This window comes from Melospiza georgiana, chromosome 2 (genome assembly GCF_028018845.1).
Source record: "Melospiza georgiana isolate bMelGeo1 chromosome 2, bMelGeo1.pri, whole genome shotgun sequence".
Lineage (NCBI taxonomy): Eukaryota > Metazoa > Chordata > Aves > Passeriformes > Passerellidae > Melospiza > Melospiza georgiana.
The window spans coordinates 104,078,507-104,090,276 of record NC_080431.1 but is presented as its reverse complement, the minus strand read 5'-3'; the positions used below and the strand labels follow the sequence as shown (position 1 = coordinate 104,090,276).

General features: G+C 43.8%; 1 protein-coding gene across 1 annotated transcript in view; it reads right to left on the bottom strand.

The window, feature by feature from the left end:
- Positions 1-9,724: 9,724 nt before the first annotated feature.
- NHS (NHS actin remodeling regulator) overlaps positions 9,725-11,770 on the bottom strand; it is a 242,117-nt gene continuing 240,071 nt past the window's right edge. The window contains exons 7-8 of the mRNA XM_058018928.1: positions 11,469-11,595; positions 9,725-10,751 (exon numbers count right to left, since the gene is read on the bottom strand). Of these exons, the coding sequence (XP_057874911.1) occupies positions 10,127-10,751; positions 11,469-11,595 (752 nt within the window). The 3' untranslated portion in view covers positions 9,725-10,126. The remainder of the gene's footprint in view (positions 10,752-11,468; positions 11,596-11,770) is intronic.

Sequence of the window (11,770 nt, the reverse complement as noted above, 5' to 3'; positions counted from 1 at the left end):
CGCCCGGGAAACGGGAGCGCGGGGCGGTGCCGCTTGCTCCTTCAGCAGCCAGCCGGCCAACCAAATGGGCAGCCGAGCAGCCGGCCCGCTCTCGCAGCAGCCCAGAGCCGGCTGCCCCACTCCCTCAGTCTGCGGCCACGCCGTCCGCTCCCCTAGCAGCCAGCAAGCCCGCTAGCCACTCGGCCCGCTCCCGCAGCAGCCGGTCTGTGGTTCCCGCAGCACCCACCCAGCCAGCCAGCCCGCTGGGAGTCGGCCCGCTCCCGCAGCAGCCCTGTCCGTGGTTCCCGCAGCAGGCAGCCAGCCTGCTGGCCCGCTCTGGGAGCAACTGGTCCGTCGGCGGGCCCGTTCCTCCAGCAGCCCGCCGGAGGTGCCCTGTCGGGCGCGGCTTTGGAGTTAGGAAAATGCCCGGGCTCTCTCTCGGCTCCCTGGCGCTGCCACACTCCGTGCTGGCCGAGGCCACGCTGAGGGCAGCCAGCTCCGGTTCGTGCAGTTTTTTTGGGTCCCTGGGGAATGCGGGGCTGCCGAGCTGCTCCCTGGGGCCCTGCGTGAGGGCAGAGCCTGTTGCCCGTGCCATTCACTGCTCCAGGTTTCAGGGTATAAACCCGTCTGGTTCTTTTAGCGCACTAAAACGTTAAGTTTTGGTGGTCTGCAGAGCCTCCTATTTTTTTGATTCAGGGCTGGAGATCAGCAGGTCCAGAAGACGCCCTGCCCAGATGCCCCTTGGATGTCCTCATGCTCCCCCCTGCAGGCACAGGAATCTCTCTGGGGGTTTTTATTCAGGGAGTGGTGGGAAGAATCAAATAATTAATTAGGTTGGAAAAGACAAAATTTGAGAGCATCCAGCCCAACCTATAGACCTGACATCATGTTATCAACTATGGCACTAAGTCATATTGGGTTCTGTTGTAAAATACCACCAGGGGTGGTGACTCCCCTATCTTCCTGGGCAGCTCATTCCAGTGTCCCAAATACAGTGACACAGTGTAAGAATATTGGATGTGGGTAGTTATGGGACCTGATCTGCTTATGGCTTGGGGCAGCAAAGTGGCCTATGACAGCCTGCAGGATCAAAGAAAGTACAGTTCAGCAGCACTATACAAGGCAAAAGGAAGAGCAATCCTTGCAGGTTCAACCAAGAACTTTTAAAGAAAGTGAAGGAAATGTATGGAAAGTTCTGTTTAGGAAATTAATAAAAATCAGGGAAAGGGGTGGATTGAGCTGAATTGGGGAGGAACAAGACTCTGGTGTAGTAAATGTTTTTCTAGCTTTTCTCTGGGATAGGTGCATACATTTGTGTAGGGGGGTCAGACACGACAGAGGGCCTGTGTGCCCATGGTGCAGTTCAGGAGTGCAGGTGTGTGAGTAAATGTGTGAGCACTAATGAAGGTAAAACTGGATGGCACAGCAAGTGGAGAGGTGGCCCAGAGTCAGGAGGATGTTTAAAGGTGGGACCATGGGGCACCTTGCTGCTGAGGACCAGGAGAATCCTGGCCAGGTGCTGGAGAGACCATAGAGCTAAGGGGGAGTCTCAATGGGTGAGGGGGGCATGTGTCTGAGGGTGAAATTGAAGTGTTGTGGGGGAGCTTGAGTGCCCTGGACAACACTGGGTCCAGGAGTCTTCTGAATGACATGCAGCATTGTGCTGTTTTTCCAGCAGAACAAGAGCCTGTGAGCACGCTCTGTAGCTGAAGCAAAAAGGCTTTGTCAATAGGCTTCACTTATCAGGCTGCCTGTACTAGACATCAATGACAAGATTCCCTTTGTTTCCTTGGTCTGCAATTCTTACCCACAGGCTTTCTTATTTATTTTCTGATGGTGGTGGCATCTTTGGTGCAACTGGACCCTTATTCACTTCAGCTTTTGGCTGGCTTTCCATGTGCAAAACCTCTTGCCTCTTGTGCAGAGGGACCTTGGGGAATGAGGTGGGGGAAAAAGGATGTTGCTTGCTATCCCAAGCATGGACTACCCTCCCTTGCTCCATTCTTTACAGCTGCTACCTTCTCCTTGATGGGAAATGGATGGATCCCCTTGATCTTGAATTATTTCTGGTGGCTGCTGCTGTCTCAGGGCAGTCAGACCTGGGTTCTACAAGTATATCCCCCTTTCTGACTCTTTAATACTCCTTAATATTTTTTTAATTTGTAACATTTTAAATTAAGAATTACAGCTGTTTCCTTTGCATGGTGCAAGAGACACTATTTTGAAGTGTGTAATTCTTATCAAAGATCTGTCTCCAAACTATTCATCACTTCCTGTCACACTGTCTTCTGAGGAGTCATCCGAGGAGTCACTCTGCAGAAGTGAAATGCAGTTTTGCAATACTGACTGGAAATGTCTTTCATCTTCACGCTCTAATCAGTGTTTAAAATGCAAAGACATATGGGTATTCTGGTTCTGGACTAATGTGCATCATGCTCCTTTTTTTCTCTTTTATGAAAATAATAGCATTTTTAGTGTAATTTTCACGTGTAGATTTTCTGCAAATATAGACTGATGCAGCTCTATGTCAGACAAATAAAGTTTGTCTCCAGAAAAGCACATTATGCTGATGTAGGGTAGAGTCTTCTGTTTCCTTAGTTTGAGCTAAACCATCACATGGATGATTCCTAGAAGTAGTTACAGAAGAATTTTAGAGTTTTCAGTGGAATTTTATTTCTCTAGACCAGCTGTGTCCTGCTTTATGCTTCTGCTTGCTGAGTGCTAAAGAAAACAAGTGTTTTGTTTAGCAGTCCACTCTATTATCTATTACTCAACCAAAGTTTTTGCATTCACACTGTGGAGAGGCAGTACTGTTTCCTGAATCGAGAATTCCAGACAATATTATTATAGATAATAAATAAAGCAGGTCTTTAATGTTAGCTTCCATGGGCCCCCATGGTTATGGGCACAGGTGGAATCAGATTTGTTGTGGTTCCTTTTGTTGTACATTCCCTGCTCTTTGTTCCAGCTCTTTCCCTGCCTGTCAAGGCAACCCAGCCCCTTATCCCTGAACTTTTCCTGCCACTTTCACCGTGGGCCAGTCCCTTACTGCAACACTCCTTTGGAATACTCCTGGAAGTCCCAGTGGCTCATATCACCCACCCTCTCCTCTCCCCTACCCTGACTGGTCCCAAACAAATGATGTACGCTCCTTACTCATCCCCTGAAATCTCTCCATTGGACAACTGTTTGTAACCAGCCCGAGTTGAATCAGTTTAAAAACCTGTGCAGAGAGGTGCTCGGGGCTCTTCCTTCCCATACCCTTCACCTGGAATAAACCCTTTCCTGTGGAACCTCAAGACAGAGAGCCTCCTCCTCTCTCCTCTGCCTTGTCCCTGTTGTAGCTTATATCTGGCGCGGTACAGCAAGCGGCTCTAAAGGCTCTGCCTGTGGTAAATCGCCATCCCAAGGCAGTTCCCCACGCGTGGTGCAGTGCTGGAGTTTCAAGAGCCAGCCTGGGCTCTGGTGAGCTGCGTCAGAAGAGGAGTAGCCCAAAGAAGCCCTCAAGCGAATGTTAGGAGACCCCAGGGAAGAGGATGGGAGATAACGAGCACTTGGTAGACAGGTCCCCAGAAGTGCTTGTATTGTGGAAAGGTGGGACATTTCAAAAGAGAATATGCAGAATTACAGAGGGCAGTTAAAACCTTTCAGATGATGGAATCAGGAAATGATGCACAGGATTAGGGGTATCAGGGGCTCTATTTTTTGGGATCCAGCTACCTTGAACAGGCCTTGATAAATTTAAAATTAGGACCCCAAGAAGAAGAGTATGTATTCAGGAGAGAGTATAAGTCCCTGACTACCCAGCCAATGGGAAAGGGGACAGGATCATACTGGGCCATGAAAGGGTATAAAAAGGTTTCCATTTAAACTAGGTGTCTGTGTTTACCTCTCGGAGGGGAGAAACAACTCAGTTGAATCAGTGATATCAATAAATAGTTTTTTTTTGGTTGGAATACTGTCCTCTTTCAGTTCTACGGAGAGGTGAGCTGCTTCTCACAGAGATGTCTGTCCACATCAGTTAGATTTGTTAGTGGAAATTCTTTCATTCCTATGCACAATCTTCCCCCTCAAAAAAAAATCCAGTGTGGGAAATAATTTCTTAAAACAAGGACATAAAAAAACCTCAAAGCCAATGGATCAGGAGAACCTAAGCGAAGGAAGGCAGACATGGCTGAGGCTAAGTTCCACCTGGCTGTCCCCAGGTGAGGTTCCAGTGACTCTCGCTTCTAGCAGTCTACTCTCCCGAGCATATGGACAAGGCAAATACCATTGAACATGTAACAATGTAACTACATTGACCACCACACTTAGTATCAGAACGGTGACCCATAGTCCAGAGCAAGATCTTCTCATTTGCAGTTCCAAGCAGTATTGCAGCAAACACAGTTCAACAAATGCACAGGAGTGGTTTTCTCCAGGGGCGCCTTAAGTAAATTCCAAAGTCCCACTCTTCACACCTCAAGAGGTACCTTGTTTTAGCTACTTCTGCTACCACAAAGGAGTGATGTCTCCAAGGGGTACCTTACTTTAATTTAATTTCTATGTTCAGTGGAGGGAGTGAGGCTTACTGTCATTTTGATTTTAGAGTCCTCCAGTCTACTTGAATATTTCTCTTGCAGTTCCTTTAGCAACAGTTTCTCTGTGTGCTTCGCTGCAGCAAGCAGAGCCCAAAGGTTGTCAGCCTTGCTCCTGAAATGATAATTTCCAATCCTAACTGTATCAACTTGGATTCTCAGGTTTTCTCCTTGTGTGTTGTTGGTGAGTTGCCTGATCCAGTCTCAGCCCGTCTCCCATCTATGTGGGAAGAGGCTTCTGGTTTCCATCTTGGGCATTCTCCAGTGCATTCTTGTCTCTGCCTTGGTCTGTCAAGGGGGTGGTGCACTCAGGCTTACATCACATTTCTCTGTAGTCACTTTTTCGGGTGTCTTAATTTGGCCATTCCAGCACTGATTTTGCTAGCCTGTGCGGGGACACCATCCATTAGCCTTTTCATTATTTCCTTCTGCTGACCCTGGGACTATAGCACGTGTCTTGTGAGGGAGTGGTCCTGTCCTCCCTGGTTTGAATGGGTGGGATCCTAGGTACACAGTCTTGGGCTAATGTGGGTGTGTGTCACCCCACGAGTCTTGGGCTTGCTGGCTAGCAACTTAACTGCTCTGATTGATTGGTGGTACCCACCATCAGAGAGTAATGATTACTGAGAGAGCAAGAATATTTTGAAACAGACTACAGTGGGATCCACAATTATGGATTCCTTCTTCCTTTCATCCTCTCCTGAAAAGGTCAATCCATGGACTGTTCAGAACTATTTCAATCATTGCTGCGACAGGCTGATTAACCTATCATAAGATTTAAATAATTTCTGCCATAAATAAAACTTTTTGATTGATTGATTGATTTTTTGGCATTGTTTCACCATAATTTAGTTCAAGGGTATCCCAAATGTACCTCTGAGTAGACAGTCCATGACTGCCCTCTAGGATACAACATTTTGTGGCTATCCCAGACCAGGTAGCCCAGGATTGCCATCTTGGGGCCTGGGACCTTACATATATAAAAAAAACACTGGTTATATTTTGTGTCGTTTAATGTTTAGTCTTTCCTTCACTGAGCATGAAGAAATATAGGCGGAAATGGGCAGATGGAAAACCAGCTTGTGTCTGCCCCTGTGGGCTAAGCTTTTTGTGCAGATCTTGCTTACCTGTGTTTTTGGGATGGGAAAGGCACACAAGACCACAGGAAATTATCTACATAATCATTAACTATGTGACCATTTGGTTAAATGTTATGCCAGCTGAGTCACACTTGGAGACTGCTCTAAAGGTACCACATCATTGGAGCAGTCCTCATAGTGCTGAAAACTATAATTGCAGATAGCCCTGTAGCAGTATTCCCCAAAGTTCCTCTGTTGCCATGCTTTCTGTAGCACCAGACCTGCACATCTCAGCCTTTTTTTCCATATGCATTTCTTAAGCACCATGTACAGTGTTTCAAGGCTACTTACAAGATGACAGCTGAAACCTGAGTTTCCTGATGTGCATTTTCATATCCATTTTCAAAGAGACCTGTGAGGGGCTGTTGTTTAAACACTTAGCTTTCATGTCCTGACATCTCAATCTCCTGATAATTGAACCATTTTAAAATGAACTAGTGTTTGCTCTTCAGAGTTTGTATTCATAATCTGTGGCCTCCTTTTTTTCCCAAGGATTGCTTTATCTGATAAGATCCTGCTCCTGGATTCTGGATATCTTGAGTCTGAAGTGTTGCAATTTGTTTCCTTTCCCAGCTGAAGATAAAGCAGTGGTCTCTCCACCATTTTTCATCCCAGCTGTTTTTTCTCTTAGCTTTTTCTTACCTGCAAAAGCCACATAGTGAATTCAGCAGTTACTAGATTCTGGCAAAGTTGTACTGGTGGGCACTTAAAGTCAGTGGCGTTTTGGATAGACATTTTCCTTTCCTCAATTTATGAAAAATCAGTAGAAGAGAAAGCAGAATTAAATAGGTTTGAAATGGTAATGTGCTGAAGGTGACCTTGGGAAATAGCATACTTGTGGTCTGTAGATTAGACTTCACATTTCATTACAAGAAAGTAAAGAGAACATGTGATTTAATTGCAGTCACGTTTATTTGCAGTTTCTATACACACTTTCTAGGTAATCAAACTTTTCCAACACATTTTTTGAGAGGGGTTCACAATGAAACTGTCACTGTTTTTACTAAAAATAAATACAAGACTTAAAGTGTTGCACAGCTCTAAAATATACAAAGGCTTGGATTTAATGTAAACTTTGAAAACATTTTACAAAAGAAACCATATTTGCAACAATTTAAAAAGTTCATATTTACAAATATTACAAAAATACAAAATGGATGCAAGTCCATAAACCATTGTCTTTTCTGCCAGCATGAACTGGTGCTAGTACCAAAATAGTTACACTGTAACCTTCTTAAATTTTTTAAAATTCTTTTAAGTCATAACCTACAGTATTTCTCTATCTGCCACCATTGCAGCAAATGCACTCAATCTCTGACCTTTGGCAAAAGCAAACATATGCTTTATTTGCTACAACTATCCCTCGCCCTCTATGCTGCCACAACAACAAAAACAGAAAAACAGAAAGGCAAAAAAATAAAAAAAGAAGAAAAAACCAAAGAAGAAAAGGGGAAGATGTTATTTTTCAGAACACAGCTGTATAACTTAAGAAATAATTTTCATAATTTAAGTGCAAGCAACAGAACAGTAGGTTGAAATGATGGTTCAGCAGTTACCTGAGGCACGCACTGTACCCTGTCTCAAGAGGTGAGTGATGTTCCCTTTGCTCTGTGGCCTGTCCTCGGTGCCTTAATGGCACACTTGGAATGCTACAGGTCTCCCTGCCATTCATCTTCCTCTGACTCTCAACATTTGTTCTCAACTCTTTTGTTCATAGAGAATTTAGAATCTGTTTGGGTTTCAGTCTGCTAAATATAAATTAGAAAATTAAGCAAAAGGAGACTATACTCCAGTGGGATTGTTTTGTGTTTGTTCTGTATGTGAAATATTGCCTAATTATTCTGGTAAAAAAAAAAAAAAACTAGTGTATACATATGTATTTATTTAGGATGTCTGTGAAATTATTGATTGGTAATAAACAATGGTATCATCAAAGTCAATTCAGCTGTATTCTCTTTACTTTTTTGAATGACTCTTTAACTCAGGACTATTAAACATTTTGTAAAAGTGCTTCTGGTAAAATTTTTGTGGAAAATGACTGAAGATGACAAACTTAAGGATTTTCTGCCCATTATCTAAATTAGCTTTTCTCAAATTCTCCAGAAGGTGGTTTGTTCTATGCTGAGCATTTAGTCCTAAAACATTCTCAATCATCCACTTCACTTGTATTCAGACTTATTTTCCTACCTAAGCTACTAATGTGATTAGGATTTTGTTTCCAAAACCTTTCTCCCATTACATTTTTAAAACTATTTTAGACAGTTTTGCAGCCCTTCAACTGGTGGATCACCCCTCATCCCAACACAACTATCACATGCACAGTGACTCCACCTCATCAACTGAATGCAATCTGGTGACATAGGAGGACAGTAGGAAACTGAATAATACATGTCTTGTGGCAATCTCTAGACAAAATCAGACGTGGACCTTCTGGGAAATAAAATGTTGGGTATGTTAAACTGTTCTGATTTGCTTTGACTCCTTGAAATTGTAACAGTTTTAGATAGAACCTTCCTCTTTAAAACATGATCTACCTTCTTTTAATAACTCTCACCTTTATACGTTACATAATTAAAAGAAAAAAAATACCAAAAATTCACACATCCCACCTCCAGTCCTTTACTTATGTTTAAAGCCAGCTTTTAGTTGATTCCTTTATACCTTTATACCAAAGAACGCTCTTTCTGCCATCCTACTTGATCTGTTCTACTGCATACTCCATTCCTCCTTCACTATTTTCTCTGCACTAACCTTTCCTCTTTTCCTAACCATATACTACAGCAACCAATGTCATCTGCATGAGTTTTGGCTAAAGAGGGCCTTGTCCTCTAAGTGGCACAGATGGGGCTACATCAGTGGAAATTGTGGTGGCCCAAAGGAGAATCAGGCCTGTTGGTTTTATTCTGTTTAAAAATTAAAAGTATAAAGCAACTCATGGGTTCTTGTGGTTTTAAGATGAGAATATTCAAGTAACTTCAAGTAATTCAGCTTTTATCTCCCTGCCTTCATTTGTATCAAAGCAGCTACTTTGATTTATCTCCTTTCCCACCCCAACCCAGTCCCTCACCCTGTTCTGTGTTTCTGGTAAACCCAGACAAGATCCCTACTGTACGTGGCTGGCACAATGAACTGGAGCTTTCCCCTCCTCAGCTCAGCAATGAATATAAATAATGCATACACATACCTATTTCCCAGCTACGTTTTCACAGTGTCATTTTTGTAAATATTTAGGTAGCATGAATCTCATCAGCACAAAGAGAAAGCTTCACTGAAAACTCATTGCAGATATTTACTGATAAATTGAAAGCGCTTCTTGCATGCTTATAATTTATTTGTTTCCTTTATGAACCAGAAACTAATTGTGTTTAAAGATTATAGGTACCAGGTTATGACTGTGTTATGTGTCCCAATAGCCTAATAGGAATATGAAAGTTAAGTACTGTTTCCTCTCACATCTATCCTCTCTGAAGCAATCCCTGCAAGAATAAAGGCCCAGGGGAGGCTGTGGGGTGGAACCCTTTGGGGCTTAGCATCAGACCCAGCTTTGTTCTGTCAGAAACACACTCATCTTCCCCACGGTAACCCTCCCAGCTCTGCTTTCCAGTTAGCTTCTTTAGAACTGCCTTAGAAAGACAAATGGTTTCTTTAATCCCCTCACAGTCAGCCTTTCAATTTCCTTAACTAAGTTGGAAAATTCCTGCTTTCCACTGCTCAATGCCATCTTTCAGGCCTGTCACACTGAAAGTGGTTATTGGTGGCCATGTTTCATGTTTGATATGAAAATGGTATTCACAGAATACAGTTATTACAATTGAATTCATTTGTCTTCCATAAACAAAGCTGTTATGCAGTAAATCATTTGCCATGTCCACTTTTTGATACTTCTATTTACAAATTTTTATCAAAAATATGATATTTACATATGTTTGTTAATTTTTTCTAAAGTTTGTTTCAGCTCATTTTAGTGTAGAAAAATACCAATTCTCAAGAGCATTTTCTTTTTTTTTTTTTGTTTTCTCCCTAGGGAAGCACTACAGTGAGGGATTTGTTTCTAGATGGGCAGCTTCTGGGAAAAAAACCCACCCAAAGTCACCTTTAACTCCATGGAAAGTGAATAGTCTTGAAATCTACAGTGGCAATGGAAATGAGAGTGGGATAAACCAAATGAAGCCAAAAGAAAACAGAACAGGCATAGCATTTCTTCATCCTTTTAGAAAATGTAGTGTAATAAATAGCTACAGCTGTAGTCCTTTTGTTTCCCCAGCGTCTTCCAAACGCAAACACACCGAAGCATTGATATTGCCCTGTGATTGTTCTCTTTTTCTCCTTTTTGTTCCTTTTTTGTTGTGATTCCTACAGCATTGGCCTCTTACGTTGACATCCTTAAGAGCTTGAGTGGTGTTGGCAGCCCGGTCCTGGCACCCGCACAGCCTATGTAGAGCTTTGAGAAGAGCGATCGTCGTGGGGGCTGCCGTCCGAGTTCTCGGTGTCCCCCTCGGAGATGGCCTGCATGGGGGTGTTGTAGAGCCGGCAGCGCACGCTGTACCGGCTGCTGCTGGCCGCCGGCGGGGCCCGCGACCGCCCCACGCGCGACGACGCCGACATGGGGAAGTTCTTGGAGGAGAACCCTTCCGTGTTGACCCTGGGGGAGCAGGGGGAGAGCGGCGATAATGCGTCAGGGCTCGTTGTGGGAGGAGACTCTTCCGTGCTTTGAAGGGCGTCTGCTGTCAGCTCTCCGGGAGACTTCGGCAAAATAGGACTTTTCAGAATCTCTGTGGCAGACATCCTGTAGCTGGAATCAGATCGGCTGCCCTTTTTAAGGAGCAGTAGCTTAAACTCCTCATTGGATGTGTTGGACTTTTTAGCATTCCTGTATATGAGCCCGGGGGACCTCTGACTGCTGATGGGAGTGCCCACATTGCTGGCTGGTGGCATGTTGCTGGTAGGCAGTGTGCTGCTGGTGGGAGGCTGGCTGCTGGTCCCAGATGAAGCTCTCAATCTGTTTCTTACGGAAAGGTCTCCAGAATCCTTTCTCCCAAGAACTTTCCTTTTTGATCTGTAAAAACACAAAGGAGAACTCTTTCATATATTATTTTTGTACTATAATGCTTAGCGCTCTCCTGGAGTTTCACAGATGCTTTTATATTTAGCCAGAGTTCTCTCAAATCCTCTGTAAAATATTGGAGGCTATCAGTGTCTCATGGCACTGAGCTGCAGAGTTCCTCTCAACACCACCCAGCCTCTTCCAAGACAGTGTATACACAACCAAGTCTTTGTAAAGACAACAATACATACAGAAATTTAGGCAGTAATAATATGCAGCATAATCTATTCAGTATCAGAAAACTTCAGTTTCAGTTGTGATCCCAAATTTCAGCTGACTACAAAATACTCTAAAATTGAAGAGATACCTTTTCATACCCTTCTCCCTGCAACAATTCTTTCACCAGACTAGAGCTGGTGGACTGGTAGGCAGAAGACAGGAACCACTGCAGGTAGTTTGCTTTGAAGATGTGTATGTTGGTTAGAGAGAACAGCTTGATGTTTTTATCTGTAAAGCATCCCACACATGCCATGAAGGTACTCAGACTGCACTCCAGGCCATAACAAAACATGTTTTAAAGCTGCTTTTTAGAAAATGAAACTGAGTTAACTGAAGAACGTAGTTTGAGGACAAGACTTATACATAGAATAACCATCCTGCAGCTATTGTTAGTGGACAGCTGTGCAGGGATGCATGTTACCATTTCCCATTGCCACAAGGTTCGGTCACCTGTGAATGACTGCGAACAGATCCTCAGTGGTGCGGGGTTTGTTTGGAGACACGAAGGCATCCTCAGTGTCAGCCTGTGACTCCTCGCTCAGTGGAGACATGATGGACTCGTCGCTTGGAGAAGACTCTTAAAAAGGAGAGAAGCCACGTTATGAGTCAGACTCCACTGCACTTTGCAAGAGCACTGCCAGTTGGAGGCACCAGCTCCGCTCACTGTGATACCACTATACAGCCTTTTCCCTCTAATCTAAAAGTCATGTCTGTTCCATATTGGATATTCCCATAAAAGGAGCACTGAAACA